The sequence below is a fragment of the Mauremys mutica genome, chromosome 1, assembly GCF_020497125.1.
Source record: "Mauremys mutica isolate MM-2020 ecotype Southern chromosome 1, ASM2049712v1, whole genome shotgun sequence".
Taxonomy (NCBI): domain Eukaryota; kingdom Metazoa; phylum Chordata; order Testudines; family Geoemydidae; genus Mauremys; species Mauremys mutica.
Genome location: NC_059072.1, coordinates 163,152,433 through 163,172,094, shown reverse-complemented (window position 1 = coordinate 163,172,094; position 19,662 = coordinate 163,152,433). Strand labels below are relative to the sequence as shown.

The 19,662-nt window shown below is 46.0% G+C and overlaps 1 protein-coding gene across 1 annotated transcript in view; it reads right to left on the bottom strand.

Annotated features, from left to right (window-relative positions):
- LOC123361647 (coagulation factor V-like) overlaps positions 1–19,662 on the bottom strand; it is a 71,687-nt gene that overhangs the window by 42,294 nt on the left and 9,731 nt on the right. The window contains exons 6-10 of the mRNA XM_045001689.1: positions 19,105–19,326; positions 18,212–18,377; positions 9,684–9,861; positions 7,285–7,387; positions 3,328–3,539 (exon numbers count right to left, since the gene is read on the bottom strand). Of these exons, the coding sequence (XP_044857624.1) occupies positions 3,328–3,539; positions 7,285–7,387; positions 9,684–9,861; positions 18,212–18,377; positions 19,105–19,326 (881 nt within the window). The remainder of the gene's footprint in view (positions 1–3,327; positions 3,540–7,284; positions 7,388–9,683; positions 9,862–18,211; positions 18,378–19,104; positions 19,327–19,662) is intronic.

Here is a 19,662-nt window from a genome sequence, read left to right as displayed (position 1 = left end):
CAGAAGCACACTCCAGTGGTTAGAGCATGGTTAGGCAACCTGCGGCACGTGAGCTGATTTTCAGTGGCACTCACACTGCCTGGATCCTGGCCACCGGTCCGGGGGGCTCTGCATTTTAATTTAATTTTAAATTAAACTTATTTACTTTACATACAACAATAGTTTAGTTATATATTATAGACTTATAGAAACAGACCTTCTAAAAACATTAAAATGTATTACTGGCACGCAAAACCTTAAATTAGAGTGACTAAATGAAGACTCGGCACAGCACTTCTGAAAGGTTGTCGGACCCCTGGGTGAGAGCAAGGGACTGGGGTTCCGGACTCCTGGGTTCCATTTCTACTTCTGCAACTGACTCAGGGTACGTCTACACTACGGGATTATTCCGATTTTACATAAACCAGTTTAGCAAAACAGATTGTATAAAATCGAGTGTGCGCGGCCACACTAAACACATTAATTCGGCGGTGTGCATCCACGGTCCAAGGCTAGCATCGACTTCTGGAGCGTTGCACTGTGGGTAGCTATTCCGTAGCTATCCCATAGTTCCCGCAGCCTCCCCCGCCCCTTGGAATTTCCGGGTTGAGATCCCAGTGCCTGATGGGGCAAAAATCATTGTCGCGGGTGGTTCTGGGTAAATGTCATCAGTCACTCCTTCCTCTGGGAAAGCAACGGCAGACAAGCATTTCGCGCCTTTTTTCCCTGGATTGCCCTGGCAGATGCCATAGCATGGCAATCATGGAGCCTGTTTTGCCTTTTGTGACTGTCACCGTATGTGTACTAGATGCCACTGACAGAGGTGATTCAGCAGCGCTACACAGCAGCATGCTTTTGCTTTTGCATGACAGCAGAGATGGTTACCAGCCATACTGTACCATCTACCATACCATAAATTGGTAATAAGATGATCATGGTTACCAGTCCTTTTGCACTGCACCATTTGAGATCAGCCAGGGGCACAAAAGCCAAAATTGGGAATGACTCCCTGAGTCAATCCCTCCTTTTTGGTATCTAAAAATAGAATCAGTCCTGCCTAGAATATGGGCAAGTGTACTAGAGAACCACTGTATCATAGAACCAGAGAGCACAGCTGCTCTGTGTCAGATCCAGCAGAAATTATGAGCTCTATGCTATTCACAGGGGGTGCTCCTGTAACAACCCCACCTGTTGATTCCATTCTTCCCCCAGCCTTCCTGGGCTACCGTAGCAGTGTCCCCCCACTTGTGTGATGAAGTAATAAAGAATGCAGGAATAAGACACAGTGACTTGTTAGTGAGAAATGAGTGGAAGGCAGCCTCCAGCTGCTATGATAGTCCAGACAGGACATTAAGCAGTGTGGAGGAGAGGAGCCCCGCATCCCGCTGCTAGTCCAGGGACAATTGAAACTTTTCTTTACACATGAAGGGCGGGGGCTGATGGAGCTCAGCCCCCTGTTGCTATGATGAAGACGGTTACCAGCCATACTGCACCATCTACCAGGAAAAATCAGGAGCTTTTTACACAGGCGCCCATGATTGACCTCACTGAATGCTAGTCGGCATGGTTACCAGTCCTTTTGCACTGCCCCATGTGCCAATAGGCTGATGACGATGGATATCAGCCATATTGTACCATCAGCCACCCATGGCGGGGGGGGGGAGTGAGGATGTTGGTGTTGACTGCTGCAGCATCGCTTCTATCTGCAGCATTCAGTAAAGATAGGGTGACATGTAAAAGAGTCAAGAGAGGATTGTTTTCCCTTTCACTTCTGGGGGTGGGTGGGATGTGTGCGTAAATTGCCGAGCTATGCCCTGAACCACCGCGGACACTGTGTTTGACCCTAGAAGCATTTGGAGCTCAGCCAAGAATGCAAATGGTTTTCGGAGACTGCAGGCACTGTGGGATTGCTTGAGTCCTCCAGTCCCCGCTCCAGTCCCCCCTCCATGAGCGTCCATTTGATTCTTTGGCTTTCCGTTACACTTGTCACGCAGCAGTGCGCTGAGTCCCTGCTATGGCGTCTGTGTGGAGATTTTTTTAAAATGATTTTGAATTTCGTCTTCTGTAACGGAGCACAGATAGAACAGATTTGCCTGCCCTTACTGCGATCACATCCGTACGGTCCATGCTGGAGCTCTTTTTTTATTTTGATTTCGGACTGCATCGCCACCCGTGCTGATCGGAGCTCCACACTGGGCAAACAGGAAATATTCAAAAGTTCGCGGGGCTTTTCCTGTCTACCTGGCCACTGCATCTGAGTTCAGATTGCTGTCCAGAGCGGTCAGTGGTGCACTGTGGGATACCAGCCAGAGGCCAATACCGTCGATCTGCGGCCACACTAACCCTAATCCGATATGGTAATTCCGATACTAGTGCTACTCCTCTCGTTAGGGAGGAGTACAGAAACCTGTTTAAAGAGCCCTTTATATCGATATAAAGGGCCTCTTAGTGTGGACGGGTGTGGCGTTAAATCGGTTTTACGCTCCTTAAACCGGTTTAAATGCGTAGTGTAGACCAGGCCTCACAGAGTGACACTGGACCAGCTACTAGCATGGCTCTTATGAGCTGGGCTCCCCCTAGTGGACCACTTGTTACTGTATGTGCAGGCGCTTTAGTCACTGCTTCCATTCACTACTGGTTGGTGTCTGAGCCACTATCAAAGTAGATCCCTTCCTTTGGCCCCATGGAGGGGAAGTGGAAGAAGAACTCTCCCAGCAGCCCCCTTGCAATGCTTCTGGATCTGCAAAGTTTGGGGTTGCCAGACCTAGGTTAAACCTATGATAGATTGGGGTCAGAAGCTATCAGAGATTGGGGTCAGAACTTTCTCCCTGCATACCTTCAAACTTTGGGGAAGTTTAGGGTGGTGTCTAGAACCAGGATTTTGCAATTTCTTGTCTTGGCAAACAAAGCACCATGAAAGAAATCACTACCAGCCTGATCTTTCTAACTGAAAGCCCCAACGAGCACTCTAAATCTGGGCCCAAATATGCCAGCACACAGCTAAAAGCTATCAGTGCAAGCAGCCCTTATAGAAAAGTCCTATAGAATTTAATAGAAAACAATCCCCTTATTTTAGGTTTTTTGACTCATCCTATAGAATTTAATGTCCCAACTAGTGAGTTCTGTAGGGTGGTTCAAAGAACTTATCCAAAGGATCTCATACCTCATTACATTCTACAGGTTTTTAGACTGACTTCTACAGAAGCCTAGTGATCCGATCCCAGTTCAGTTCTAGAGGCCTTTTCTCTAAGGGAACAATCAATGAAACCAAATTCCCCTGTAGTTCAGACACCACACACGGACAGATGCCTCTCTCTCTCTCTCTGAGGCTGTAGAACATGATCATACCTGCACACCCCTCTTGTCCAGTGCTTCAGTTTTACAAATCAGAAGTGGGCCAATCAGTCCAGAGGCTATATCCCTGGTTACATCTACAGCACTGTGATATAATCTCGTTAGACACTGGGCATCCTGTGCAGTGGGCTGATCGGTGTCCACGACGCTCCATTGATACGTGTAAGTTTCCCCTGGTTGAACTGCTTTACTCAGAGTGCTATTCTCTGAAGGAGAAATTAAAAGAGAGAAACATTAATAGGAGTTACAAACTAGAGCCAGATTCATGGCTGGTGTAAATTGGCATAGCTCCAAGGAAGTCAGTGCACTTCCAGGCATGTGAAGTCCAATATGTACTTCAGAAAGGTCTACACTTTGAAAACAGCTGATTACGGTTACCTAGATACAGCATGGTTGTCCCATGTGCCTTACAACAGAGTTCCTGTTTGCAGTGCAGAAAGGAGCTTAACTATGCTCTGTTATTAAGTTAAAGCCTTGGACCGGCCAAAGTTTTAGCACAGCCTGGAGACATGCTTCATGTCCACTGCCCAATGAAAAACGTACTGTCACTGCGGTTTCTGACTGCTAAGCTCCCATGTGCTAAATGGGAATTATACCACTTACTTTAGAGACTTATCATGAAGCTAAATGAATGATGTGTGTAAATCGCTTTGAGATCCATGGATGAAAGGCACTACAGAAGGACAAAAAAACTGTTGAACAAGGACTGTTCATATCCAGGGCAGAAAATTCTATATTTTAATTGTGACATTTGAAGGTGACAGTGAACTGCACACTGGTGGGGAAGCAGATTCAGAAGGAATTGCCTTGGCTCTGACATATGTTCTGGCTAAAGCCAGCTCCATTCTATTTCTACAACAAACCTGCTACTGAAATGTGGCGCCCAGAACAGGACACAATACTCCAGTTGAGGCCTAATCAGCACGGAGTAGAGCAGAAGAATTACTTCTTGTGTTTTGCTCATAACACTTCTGCTAATACATGCCAGAATGCTGTTTGCCTTCTTTTGCAACAGTGTTACACTGTTGACTCATATTTAGCTTGGATCTGGGGTCACAGTGGATCACCTTTCTGCAGTACTCCTTCCTAAGCAATCATTTCCCATTTTGTGTGTGCACAAGTGATTGTTCCTTTCTAAGTGAAGTACTGTGCATTTGTCCTTATTGAATTTCATTCTAGTTACTTCAGACCATCTCTCCAGTTTGTCCAGATCATTTTGAATTTTAATCCTATCCTCCAAAGCACTTGCAACCCCTCCCAACTTTGTATCAGCTAGAAACTTTATAAATATAGTCTCTCTGCCATTATCTAAATCACAGATGAAGATATTGAATAGAACCAGACCCCACTTGATACGCCCTTCCAGCTTGACTGCAAGCGAGTGTGAATGCTGCTTCCTGTCTGACTCATACAAAAAAGTGCAATCACATCTTTCCTGTCCTTGAACAAATCCACTGACTCCCCCATTCCTTACAGCAATCAGGAGATAAAATCCCCTCTTCCTTCTTTAAAGCCTTCCATGGACTGGCTACAGCTTATTACAGTGGTCCCCAACCTTTTTGTGGCCAGTAGCACATCCATGTTTTCAGAAGAGTGTGGCGGGCACCAACACTTACCCACACACAGGGCTGGCTCTAGGCACCAGTGGAGCAAGCACGAGCCTGGGGCAGCACATGCTACAGGGCGGCATTCCGTCCATTCTGCAGAGTCGGGATGTGGGTTTTTTTTTGTTTTTTTGCGCCAGTGCTGGGCAGTGCAGAGAGAAGCCAGGAGGACAGAGAACACTGGGGCCCGCAGCCTGCAGCCCGATAGTACTCTATCCCCAGCAGGCGCAGGGCCCTGGCTTCTCTCCCTTGCTGGGCATTAGGCGGGCCCTGTGCCTGCCGGGGACAGAGAACACTGGCACCCACAGCCCGCAGCCTGCAGCCCCGGAGTTCTCTGTCCCCAGCAGGCGCGAGGCTGCGGCTTCTCTCCCCTGGCTGGGAACTAGGCAGGTGCACATAAATGCCCTGGCGGGTGCCATGGCTCCTGTGGGCACCACGCTGGGGACCACTGGCTTATTTCATAGCCCTTAACTTCTGTGTAGTCTCTCGTTTGCTCGCCCAGTACGAGTGTCCTCAATATCCAAGATTGTGGATACACAGTCTTGCCACTGTTGATGACTTTTCCTGCTGCTATTTCTGCTCTTTCTGTATCTCTCAGCCCCATCTCATTTCAGATCACAGCAGAAAACATTTCTCTTTTCCCCTTAGCTATTGCTTCTTAATATTTCCTAATATTTCTTCTCCTCTGTTACTATTTCACCATGCAAAGAATATGAAGACATAGTGTACTTGGACTTTCAGAAAGCCTTTGACAAGTCCCTAACCAAAGGCAAAGTAAGCAGTCGTGGGATAAGAGGGAAGGTCCTCTCCTAGATCAGTAACTAATTAAAAGATAGGAAATACAGGGTAGGAATAAAGAGTGAGTTTTCACAGCAGAGAAAGATAAATAGCAGGTTCCCGCAAGGATCTGTATTGGGAAATGTGTTGTTCAACTTATTCATAAATGATCTGGAAAAGGGGGTGAACAGAAAGGTGGCAAAATTTGCAGCTATACAAAAGCACTCAAGACAGTTAAGTACAAAACTGACTGTGAATAGTGAGAAAGTGATCTCACTAAACTGAGTGACTGGGTGACAAAATGGCAGATTAAATTCAGTGTTGATAAAGACAAAATAATGCACATTGGAAAAAATAATCCCAACTATATATATAAAATGACGGGGTCTAAATTAGCTGTTACCACTTCAGAAAGATCTTGGAGTCAACATGGATAGTTCTCTGAAAACATCTGCTCAATGTGCAGCAGCAGTCAAAAAGGTGACCAGAATGTTAGGAACCATTAGGAAAGGGACAGATATTAAAACAGAAAATATCATACTGCACTATATAAATCCGTGATACACCCATATCTTGAACTGTGCGGTTCTGGTCACCTTGTCTCAAAAAAAAGATCTCAGAATTGGAAAAGGTGCAGAGAACAGCAACAAAAACGATGAGGGGTGTGGAACAGCTTCCGTACGAGCAGAGATTAAAAAGACTGGGACTGTTCAGCTTAGAAACGGGACAACTAAGGGGGGAGGGATATGATAGAAATCTATAAAATCATGACTGGTGAGGAGAAAGTGAAGAGGGAAGTGTTATTTACCGCTTCACATAACACAGGAACTAATGGTCACCCGATGAAATTAATAGGCAGCAGGTGTAAAACAAAAGTAAGGAAGTACTTCTTTGCACAACGCATAGTCAACCCGTGGAACTCAATGTCAGGGGATGTTACGAAGGCCAGAAGTGTAACTGGGCTCAAAAAATAATTAGATAAGAAATGGAGGATGGGTCCATCGATGGCTATCAGCCAGAATGGTCAGGGACCCAACCCCATGCTCCAACCACCAGAAGCTGGGACTATACGACAGGGGGATGGATCACTGGAAATTGCCCTGTTCTGTTCATTCCCTCTGAAGCATCTGTTACTGGCCACTGTCAGACAGGATACGAAGCTAGCTGGACCACTGGTCTGACCCAGTATGGCTGTTCTTATGTTACATTGGGTGAGATCCTTGGCTGGTGTAAACTGACATTAGCTCATTGAAGTGTGGACGTGTTCGACAGTTTAAAAAAATAGTGCTACTTAGCACTATTTATATTTTATTTTTCATCTGTAGATCTCAAAGCACTTTACATAAGTGGGCATTTAACAAAATCCCCATTTTACAGATGGGGAAACTGAGGCATGGAGAAGAGACACAACCTGCCCAAAAATCACATAGCGGGTCAGTGGCAGAGCTGGGAACAGAACCCAGGTCTCCCACTCCTGTGCCCTAATCAACTACATGACCTCCTAAAGGTAAAGAGAGACTCTACACGAAGTAGCACTTTTGATATTGTGCAAATGTGAACAGTTTCTGACCTGTGGAATCCAGGGGGTCAGTGGCTCCTTCTGCATCCTTTGAAAGCGTCACTCCATGGAGGTAAATGCTGTAGGGTCGACTGGCCATATTTTTGAACACAATCTACGTAGATATGAAGATGCAGAAAGTATGAGTTCAACATTCAGTGAATCCTGGTCTGGGTACATTGCTACCAGGGCCGGCTCCAGACCCCAGCGCGCCAAGCATGCGCTTGGGGTGGCGTCCCGTGGGGAGGGCGGCAGGCGGCTCCAGTGGACCTCCCGCAGTCATGCCTGCGGAAGGTCCGCTGGGACCGTGGCTCCGGTGGACCTCCCGCAGACGTGCCTGTGGAGGGGCCGCTGGTCCCGCGGCTTCAGTGGAGCATCCGCAGGCATGCCTGCGGGAGGTCCACCGGAGCCGCGGGACCAGCGGACCCTCTGCAGGCACGTCTGCAGGAGGTTCACCGGAGCCGCAGGACCGGCGACCGGCAGAGCGCCCCCTGCGGCGCGCCGCCCTGCTTGGGGCAGCGAAATTACTAGAGCCGCCCCTGATTGCTACAAATCCCAGTGAGAGCGAAACTTGCAGGATTTCAGCACTGAAAGTGCTCAGGGAAAGAAACGCTCCTTAAAAGAAAAATCTGGGGATGTTAAAGCAGAAGCTCTACTGCAACATGAACATTTATGGAGCCCACGGATTGGGGTTGCTCTTGTTCTGCCTGGTCTCAGGCAGCCGATGAGAATGGCTGATGGGGACACATCATTTGTAAGTAACAGAGGAGGAGAAGGACCTTGGAGTTATTGGTTGATCACAGGATGACTATGAGTCGCCAGTGATAGTGATATGGCTGTTAAAAAAGCTAATGCGGTCTTGGGATGCATTAGGAGAGGTATTGCCAGTAGAGATGAGGAGGTGTTAGTACCATTATACAAGGCACTGGTGAGATCTCATCTGGAATACTGTGTGCAGTTCTGGTCTCCCATGTTTAAAAAGGATGAATTCAAACTGGAACAGGTACAGAGAAGAGCTACTAGGATGATCAGAGGAATGGAAAACCTGTCTTATGAAAGGAGACTCAAAGAGCTTGGCTTGTTTAGCCTAATCAAAAGAAGGCTGAGGGGAGTTATGATTGCTCTTTATAAATATATCAGAGGGATAAATATCAGGGAGGGAGAGGAATTATTTAAGCTTAGTACCAATGTGGACACAAGAACAAATGGATATAAACTGGACACTAGGAAGTTTAGATTTGAAATTAGATGAAGGTTTCTAACCATTAGAGGAGTGAAGTTCTGGAACAGCCTTCCAAGGGGTGTAGTCGGGGCATAAGACATATCTGGCTTCAAGACTAAGCTTGATAAGTTTATGGAGGGGATGGTATGATGGGATAGCCTAATTTTGGCAATTAATTGATCTTTGATTATTAGCAGGTAAATAGGCCCAATTGTCTGTAATGGGATGTTAGGTGGGGTGGCATCTGAGTTACCACAGAGAATTCTTTCCTGGGTGCTGGCTGGTGAGTCTTGCCCACATGCTCAGGGTTTAACTGACCGCCATATTTGGGGTCGGGAAGGAATTTTCCTCAAGGGAAGATTGGCAGAGGCCCTGGAGGTTTTTTGCCTTCCTCTGCAGCATGGAGCATGGGTCACTTGCTGGACGATTCTCTGCACCTTGAGGTCTTTAAACCATGATTTGAGGACTTCAATAACTCAGACATAGGTTAGGGGATTGTTACAGGAGTGGGTGGGTGAGAGTCTGTGGCCTGCATTGTGCAGGAGGTCAGACTAGATGACCATAACGGTCCCTTCTGACCTTAAGTCTATGAATCTATGAAAGCGTCCCACACTGCCAGGCACACGAAGCCATGGAGAGTGCTGGGCTCTGGATTGGAATCACTGGGATCCCTTAAAAACAACAAAGAGTCCTTGTGGCAACTCCCATCTTTTCATGTGCTCTATATTTATACCTGCTTACTGTATTTTCCACTCCATGCAGCTGATGAAGTGGGTTATATCCCACGAAAGCTTACACCCAAATAAATCTGTTAGTCTCTAAAGTAGAGATTATGGGTTCATAAAGTTCAGACACAGATCCAAACTTTCCCAAAGTTCAGGTGTGTTTGGAGCTGGGGTTTTGGACCAGCTATTCTAAATATTCTTTACAAAAAGCAAGTGTCAATGCAAAGTTAAGATTGATAAACCCAGCATCCAAAGTCAGGGATGGCAGAGATAAGATTGCAAACTCAAACGTAACTCTGTCCCCTTGTGCTCATACCTTCAGATATGGCTACCCTTGTATCCTTACACTTTATCTGACAAAGAATACAACACCAGCTGTTCCTTGTTCACAGTAAGTTAGTTTACATTTACAGTAAGGTACATCACAGTACATACGGTCTTTGTATTTGGCCCTCGCCACTTACCTTGATTATGTCTCTAACCTGAGCTCTGATAACAGGGCCCAGAATTCCCATTTTCTTGGGCCGGGGAGTCTCCAGACGCTTATTGAAGTTGGCATCTGCATACTGCCTGAAAACGGCCTTTTTATACTTCTTCCCAATGAGATTTGAGAAGTTGTCCAAGTACTGAGATTTATATTGCCTTAAAAAAAGGGGGAAAAGTATCAATAACATTTTCTTAATGGTGAGAGCCATTAGATGGTAGAATACTCTCCCACGGGAAATAGCAGAAGCCCTATTGCATGGGAAAAACAGAGCTAGATTAGACACAGCTCTATAAAATATGTTATTATGATTTGTGCTACAGTAGCAGCTAGAGACCCAATCAAGGTCAGGGTTCTCATTGTGCTTGACACTGTACAAACACACAGTATGAGATAGCTTCTGCCTCAGAGAGCTTCCAATCGAAATTTTCAAGACAAACAAAGGAGGGGAGAGAGGAAGTATTACTTCTCCCATTTTACAAATAGGAAAAGGAGGCACAGAGGGACTGAGTGACTTGCTCAAGGTGTCACAGTCTGTGGCAGAGCCAGGAATTGAACTCTGATATCCTGAATCCAAATCAAGAGACTTGACTTAACCAACGTTACATCAAGGTTTCAAAGACAGTGGAATTCCCAATGGTGGCTAAGAATAGGTAGCGTTCATGAAGTGAGGTGAGCAGTTGTGGTTTAGCCATTAGCTGTGGTTGTTTTGTACCTGGACCCTTTTGAGAAAGGCTGTAGAAGCATGATAACAGCAAAGGTACGATTTATTCCCCTCACTCTCTTCTCTTCCTTCTCCTCTCAATCCTCCCTCTCTTCTGGTGCATCCTGGGAATTGTAATTCCTGAACTCAAAGCTACAGGAGCCAGCTAGGAACAAATTTACAAACACACACTGTGATAGCTATCTGCATCTAACTAGATACAACACACGTTCCCCCCTTTAGAATGACCACTGTAAAACTTCAGTCACTTCCAGACCATCACTTGAGTCCAGTAACAAAGTCTTCCAATCTTTTAGGCAGTCTCTTTTGTCTCACACTTCTCCTAATACCCGGAGAGGCAGGAACAAGACCAGGTAGCGGAGCAATTCCTACTACTATAGATTGTCCATCATTATTATTGGTGTCATCAACGTTCTCTGGTCCAAGGTGGAAATCAGCATTCTCTTCTTCAGCTGCTGGCTGATGAGCTGTGGACAATCTCGAAATGTTCTATTTCTTTTGATCTATTAATTCAGCAGAATCTTCTCAGATTTCTGTTATCTGCAAAGGAAAGGAATATCTTGAACGTTCTTTTTTGACTTTGTATGACAACTTCACACGAACAAGATCTCCAATTTCAAATTTGTGAGGTTTAGAACCCTACAGTATACACACTGCCTATATTTCTCCTGATTGTTCTTAACACATTCAGGAATAGTTTCATCAGAAGGTTTGGTTGAAAAAGGAGAACATGTAGGCCCTTGACAGGTAGTAAATCATTTACCAGCCTTGTGTCCTGTTAACAGTTCAAAGGGTAATATTCCTGGTGTTAAATGTAGAGTGGTCCCGTAAGCAAACAGTGTTTCATATAAAGCTTCTTTCCCTGGTCTCGCTTGAAAACTGGTAAGTTGCAAACTTTCTTTCACCAGTCTGTTCATTCTCTCAAGTAGATCACTGGCTCTTGGATGGTATAAAGAAAGCGTTTTGCGTTTGATACCACTGCTAATGAGGTAGCGTTGCCTTTCAGCAGAAGTTATTTGCATTCCATTGTCAGGCACCAATTCCTTGGGAAATCCTTCTCAGGCAAAAACTGATGACATTAAACTTATTTACTATTTCAGCGGTAACCTTTTCAGTGAATGTACCTTGTGGCCAATTTGAATGATAGTTTACCATTACTATGACAAACCTCTGTGTAACAGGCTGATCTTCAAATGCTCCCATTGAGTCAGGAGCCAGTTTCTCCAATGGACAATTGGGATAATGAACTGGTGTGAGAAGGAGACTGAAGGTTTTCTGTGACTTATCACTTCTAGCACAAGCCATACAATTCTTGATTATTTCAGCAACTTGCTTGTCCATCCCTGGCCTCCAGAAGTCTTATCACAGTTGTCTTTGGGTTAGACTCATCCCCATATGTCCTCCATGTGCCAGATGAATTAATCGTTGTCTCAGAAGTGTAGGCACAACAAGATTGTCAATTCTCAAACCCCATTCATTTACAAAGGACAGCTCATGTGACACATGTCTATATGGTTCCAAGTGTTCTGGTGTCATTGTCATGTAAGACCATCCATTGACTATGTAAGTCTTTAGGTCCTTGTGACGGGGTGTGTGCCCCACACTGAAACTGCAAGAGTTGCATTAGGTCAGGTGGGCCCAATCAGCTAATTAGGTTGCAAACAAGGGAGCTTTGGGTTGGAGGTGGCTAATCAGACAGAAGCTCACTTGTGAGAAAGAGGTGGGGCTTCTACAAAAGACAGGAAATTAGCAGGGAGATATGTGCAGTCACTTCCCGGGAGAAGGGAGATGTGGCTGAGGCTACAGAGGCTGGTAGCCTATGGTTACTCCCTGGGAGGAGGGAGTGAAGAGACTGGCAAACCCAGAGGAGTGGGGCAGGCCAGGAGGTATGGAAGCAGCTCAGGGAAAGGCAGCAAGATGCAGGGAACTGATCTTGGTTGTTGTGTAGAGCTGGAACCTGAAGAAGAGAATGGGCCCAGGTTCCCCTACCAGCCACTGCAGGAGTGGCACCATGAGCTAATGAAGCAGAAGACTGCTGGAGAGCAGGAAGGAACATTGATTCACTCCAGCACCTAGAAGGGGAAACCACAATAGTGACCTAGCCAGAGGGCTGAGTCACAAAGAGGACGCTGCAGTTCCTGGAAGGGCAGGGGGGAGGGGAGGTTGCAGAGGAGAAATTGACAGGGTGTAATTGCCGGGAGGGGCATTGGCCTGACTGAACTAATCCCCAGGACTGCCATGAAGTGGCGCCCTCCAGCGGTGAGTACAGCAACCCCATCACAGTCCTGAAGTACCTTGTCTTCTCTCATGGCTGTTACCCACTCTGAGATTGAGTTGTAGCATAAATTTGTGCAAGGACAATCTCTTCATCATCTTTCTCTATTGCACCCTCATGGGAAGGTATGGGCAGGCGAGACAGAATCTGCAGTGGTGTTGTTGACGCTTGGAAGATACACTGTCAGCAAATCAAAGTCCATTAGTTTGGTGGCCCATTTGGCAATTCTTGGAGTTGCTTTTCCAGAACCTCATGTGGTGAATAAAGCTGAAAGATCAGATCTTAAGATAAATCTCCCACCACCCCATAAGTAAGTTCTGAAGCGGCTTACTGCCCAGAAACATGCCAGAACATCTTTCTCAATGAAAGAATAAGATTTTTCAGAATCAGTCAGGATTCTGGAGGCAAATGCAATAGTGACTCCTGTCCATTTTTAAACTGAGTCAAGACAGCACCAAGACCTTACTCACAAGCTTCTGATGTGACAATTGTTTGTTTCACAGAATCAAAAGGGCTTAAAGCCGGGATGGTGGACATTGCATATTTGATCTGGTTAAAGCTGTTCTTGTACACTTCAACCCATTCAGACCTTATATGTCCTTTTTTAGGAGATGACTCAATGGAACTATTTTCACAGCAAACTTCTTCATAAACTTTGAATGGTATTTGCATAATCCAAAGGAGGACTGAAGATTGTCCTTTTTGTCAGGCTGTGGTGCATCACAAACGGCTTTCACTAGATCTGGTTCTCTCATGAAAGATTGCGTGCATCAGTCTCCGGAATACTGATGCTGCAGAGGCTAACCCCAAACAACAACATCTTTTTGAATTGGAAAAAACCTTCTGAAGTGATGAAAGCTGTGTATTTGTGGGATTTTTCCATTAAGGGGATCTGGTGGTAAGCCGAGCATAAATCAAGAGTCAAAGACTCTTGCCTCCTTCAAGATGAGCAGCATTTCACTGATGTTGGATAGAGGATGACAATACACAGCTATGCTGGAGTTTAAATTTCTCAAGTCCACTTACATGTGGATAGCACTGTTGGGTTTTGTGGTGAGAATGATAGGAGAAATCCATTCTGATGAATCAACTGGTTCAATTGTATCTGCTTTACGTCATTTCAGAATCTCCTCGAGTGGTTGTCTCACTGTAACTGGTATGTTTTGCATTTTATGCACCACAGGCACCACATTATATTGTAGCTGCATCTTGTGCTTGAACTTTTGTGCAACACCTGCAGTATCTGTGAAAACTTCTGCAAAGTCCGATTCCCACACCCTAGGTGATCTGCTCGTAGATATTTAAGTTTCTACAGATGGATTGGGGCTGTTCCAGACCAGCCTCTTCTCCCCACAGATCCAGGAGATCCAACACCTCCAGTGGAGTTCAAAACGGTGAGAAGTCAAGAAGGGCATTGTGGGACACCTGCTGGAGGCCATTAAATTGATTTAAGTAATGCAGTGCCTGCATTGACACTTTATCAACCTAACTACATGAACCTTGACTTTACACCGCTCATGGAGGTGGAGTTTAGTTGGCATAGCAGTTACATCGGCGGGATTGAAATTTAAGGGTAGACACTTCCATAGTTAGGTCAACATAAGATTCCTTGCATTGAGCTACCTCTGTAATGTACACCAGGCCTAACTTGAGGCTCTGGCACTGAGAGTGAAATACCTGTGCCTTGGGGTTATCTGACCTGGGGCCTGCCCAGGAATAGGCTGCGTGAATTTGTCAATTTAACAGATGAAATGATCAGAGATCAAATTGTTATGAAGACAACAAGGTCCCCCAAGATTTGTGAACAAAGCCTCATGGTAAAAGGCCTTACCTTGGGTAAAACCACAGAAGCTGCCTGACAATTGGAAAGCACCATCCACCATGTTAAGTCGCTTTCTGCAACACCAGATGTCTTCCAGCCTATAGGTTAATACAGTCTGAAACCTGCAAAGCTCCTAAATCTACATTCTTTATTCCCAACCAACTCTACACTCTGCTATTTGCCAACTCCAAACCTGAGTTGCATGCTTCAGACATACCCCAGAGGCTATGGTGGGTCTCCCATCCCAATCAGTGACTATTTTACAGCTACCGTAGAGTACAAAAGCTGTTATCCCAAAGGGAAAAAAAATCCATGTAGCCCAAAAGGGAGTTTCTGTTTTAGGATGGAATCATCAAAGGGGGCTTCAAATAATATTAGATCTGAATAGTACAGAACATGTCCTTCAAACTGAGAGAAAAAGGGCTACACAAGGGACCCACAGCAGTGCTGTGCGAATGCCAAGGAGCTGCAGCAGGCCTACCAGAAGGCAAGGGAGGCCAACAATTGCTCTGGTGTGGAGCTGCAGACCTGAGGCTTTTACAAAGAGCTGCGTGCTACCCTCAGTGGAGAACCCACCACCACCCTCAAGAGCCCTGTGGATTCTTTAAAGGAGACTGAGTCACAGCTTCCTTCTCCTCCTTATATGGCTGAGCTGCTCCGCTGGTGTGGATGGAGAGACCCTCCCAAGGCCACATTTTTCAGTTAAGAGTCAACACTGATCACAGTTCCACAGTACATGGAATCAGCAATAGCTGAACAGGCAGTTTACAAATCGGGGCAATTTGCCTTTACTGTCTGCATCAATATTGTAATTTTGAACAGCGAGGAGGAGGAGGAGTACGGGAACAGGTATCCAGCGGTGCAGCAAGCCAGGACATGTTTTTGAGTCCTGCACAGTCCAGCTAGTCCCTACTGTCCAACACAGGCAAGCCTGATGCCGGGGAAGGAATGTCTTGTAAGTATGCAGTTTGCTTTGAAATTGCAGGGATGGAATGCCCAAAGTTGCAGGACACGTCTGTTGATTTATTTTTTTAAATAATGCTAGGTGAGGTAATGAAACAACCAATAGAGGCAGAGTTGCTATCTGCTTTTCATCCCCCTCTAGAGTTAGGCATAGGGTCCCTGCAGAGCAGTTTGTGCGCACCAGGATGACTTGTGCATCCTCCATAGAGATTGTGAGGAAACTTCTCTGGATGTAGTGTGCAATCCTCTGCCAAAGGTTTCTGGGGAGGGCTTCCTTATTTCTTCCGCTGCGGTAGGACACTTTCCTATGCCAGTCAGCAATTACTTCAGCCGGAACCACTGCAGCACACAGGCTGGCAGCATACGGCCCTGGTTTGCAGCCAGACGCCTGCAGGCTTCTGCAGAGGCTCTGTTCCCTTCCAGCCTCCATTACCCTCAGGAGTGAGAGATCAGCTAAAATCACCACCGCCTGTGGAAAACAGTGCCAGTATGTTCCGTTCAATTGCCCTATATGCATACACTCGTGCCTGTGAGCTATCCCCCTTCATTCCACCCCAATCCCTTTCCCTTCATGATTGTACTCACCATCACTGGACTGCAGCTAGGCTATATCAATCACAAGGAAAAATGAGAATCTAGTGCTTGCAACTTGTGTGGACGAAGGGGAATGAGTTCAGTATACCCAGTTTCCATTTACTTCGTGAACACACTCACAATAGTACCTCTGTGCATTGTACCCTTTGCAGTTGGAAATGTGGCCTTGGGGGAGGGGGGGTCTCTCCATCCACAGCAGCGGAGCAGCTCAGCCATATAAGAAGAAGGAAAAGGAAGATGAGGGATGGAATGTTCCAAGAGATCCTGCAAGCCTCTGCTGCTCTGGATACCAAGCACGGGACGTGGATGTTCACCCTCGTGGACAGCAGGCCGGGAATAGAGCAGAGAGGAGAAAGGTGCAGGAAAAGGACACACGTGCAGCAGGAGATGCTAGTGCTTCTCAAGCAGCAAACAGACAAGTTGCAGACTCTCGTTGACCTTCAGGTTGAACCATCTTGTGCTCACCTCCTTCTGCAGCCCATAGAGAACTGTATTCTGGGAACTCTGGGGCCACTGCACTATCCTACCACATCACCCTAGACAATCACAGCTGCACATACACTGACCTGTGAGAGACCCGGTTGGTGTATGTGTTTCTGAAATGGAAATGACTGTTCTTTCCCCTTCAAAAATTCTTTTCCCTTTATTTAAGTTTTATTCAATTATAATTTTGTTTTCTATTTGCATGGGTATGGAATAAATGTCTATTTTTGGCAACTTGGTGGATTTTCCAACTCCAAACTGAGTCCCGACTGATCGGTAGCAGTTGGACATTGCAAGTGTCCACAGTGCAATTACCACTCACTTCTCCACTGTCAGTGCAGATCTCATTTTGGTGTTGCTGCACAGGAGGGCTGGAGTGAGTTCGGCACATAGATCCAAGAACATCTGAAAGTTATGCAGTCACTGCTCATTTTCCCAAACCTGATGTGATCCCACCCATCAGTGCTTCTTTCTCTGGCCCACCTCCAGCTCCATCATCAATGCCATCAACAACTTGAATTGTTTCTTTCTATGTCCCAGAGCAATCTAGCCTCCAAGAAATTGTCATGTTCCCTGCAGCTTCTCTGGTGGCTCTGCAAATACTGCAGGATCAGGCATGCCATTCTCACAACACTCATCACAACAGTGCAGAGCTGTACAGGATCCATGCTTCTGACACAGATAATGGACAGCGAGGAGGGATGCACAGGTTTGTGGGGATTTTGAAAAGAGGCATAGAACATTATGGCATGCAGATGAAATTATGGGATGGAGAACACTGCATTATGCGATGTTGAAATCGTGTTCCTAGTCACCCCACGTGACTCGTTTTCCATCGATACAAGCGCTGCTTGTGAGAACGCGCACCGCCGACAAAACGAGCGTAGTGTGGACACGTAAAAACAATGTAATTACTGCAGCGGCTGTTTGCTGATGTAACTTAGATCGACATAATTTTGTCGCATAGACATGGATCTTAGTCTGCGCAACAGCACCACTCGCCTAGGAAACCTCCTGCTGTCTCACAGTGTCAGAGTCCCTAGGCTTCCAGCCTGCCCTTGATCCTGTCCCTGTTCCGGCCCCAGCCTTGCCCGGGATTTGTTCCAGCCTGCTCCAGTCTTCTCTGTGCCCTACTCTGACTCTGCTCCAGACATGTTCCTGACCCGCTCTAACCCTGTACCCACCTCCTGACCCCCTTGGACTGACTCCAACCTGGCTTCAACCTTTGGCCTGCTTCTGGTATCTGACTGGGATCCTGACTGGGCTCATCAATGGACTCTGACCATGGTTCTAACCCTCCGCCTGTCCCCGGACCTTAGTTTGAGCACTGCCCTGTGCCGACTCCATGTCCAGCTTCAAATACTGCTCCAAACACCAGGCTTGACCACCTAGAACCCAGAGCCTGACATCTTCACTTATTCAGCCCGGTAGAGGCCTTCAGAAGCCATGCACTAGGACTTCTATATAGTGTATTCTATAAATACCATGCAACCCTCCCTTTAACATTCCTCCTGTTCTCCAAGATTGAGTTCCTGTGAAAAATATGCAGAAGAAGTTCTTAAGGGCTAGGACTTTACATTATAGAACGCATTTCCTAAGCTGCCTCAAGTTAAGATTTCATCAACAGGGTACAGTTCACCATTTTACCTATCAATGGTCTCTGGAATTTCTGGAGCATAATCCCAGGTGATTTCTTCTGCAGCAATGAAATATTCCCAGTCCTTAATCATACGCAATTCCTTAAAGGATAATTTCTTCTTGAGCACGTCTTTCCCCACATGTTCTTTTATGTTGAGGTAACCGTGCATTCCAGCTGGTTGAAGAGAGACACAGTACAATGGTTACTGTTAGTCCTATGAACAGTGCATTCCTACAACCCATCAGCTCAGGATGCATGAAAACATTCACTCATTGATCTGAGTCTATTCAGGTTTAAAAAAAAGAAAAAAAGAAGAGTGCAGGCACTAAGGGTGGTATTTTCAAAGGAGCTTGTGGGAGTCAATGAGAGCTCAGCAACTAACTCGCATAGCCTCCTTTGAAAATACCAGCCTAACTGACAGCAAGAACTTCCCCTTTTCTGTTAAATGAGCCCTCCAACCTTTCACAAGAGGGAATCCACTGATCCATTACAAGAGAGATCTGTTCACTCGAGGGGGAAACTAACATCCACTGTTAAAGACGAGGAGAAAAGATTTTTTGCCCACTGAACTGCAAAAGTTCTCTGTTTCTCCTGAAAGAGCTGGTCAATCTCCAGGTTTTTTATAATGAGGCTCATCTGAGCACCTCCCAAAGAATTAAAAACTAAGAGTTAGATTCATTGTTGCCCTGTAGCCCCTTTACAGCAGTAATCCTAATGAGCCTCATCTTGCAATCCTAATTCAAATAAAATGCCCTGTTTCCACTGATTTCCTAGGATGATCCCAAATGCGTTAGCCACCACATTTGACAAAGTTAGCAGCACTTTAGGAGATAGGGAGGAAGAGACAAGTATGACACTCTCTGCAACTGCACAACTGCCTCCTGAACAGATGTTCCCTTGCCTTGCAGATGATTCTGGACAAGAGAAGATATCAGCCACCTTCCTTTCTGGCTCACAGTCATGTTTGCTGTGGTCGATGCACCTCCCACAAGGCTGACGGTCGAGACCTTGCGACGGTTTTGTTCCAGGACTTGCCCATTGAAATGGATGGAGAATATCTCTGGTTTGGAGCTCATTCCTATCAAATGCCAGCTAATGTTATCATATGTGCAAGCTCCGAGGTCTGAAACAGAACAGCAGGGTTAAGAACACAGGTGAATCATCCCAGAATCACAGGATGGTTAATTAATTCCCACTGGCAGGTAAAAAGTGAATACCCACTCGGCACTTTCAATCAAGTCTCTCTGATATCTTGATGGCCATGTCTAGGATGGATACTGTATAGGCCATGGGTGGAATTTTCAAAAGTACTTAAGTGGATTAGGAGTCTAAATCCCATTGAAAGTCAGTTGAGTGCCTAACTCACTTAGGTGCATTTGAAAAATCTCACTCCTTATCCAGCGGGTGGCCAGAAGAGATTTAATTCTCTCTCTGCATGAACAGCCACGGCCTTGGAAGC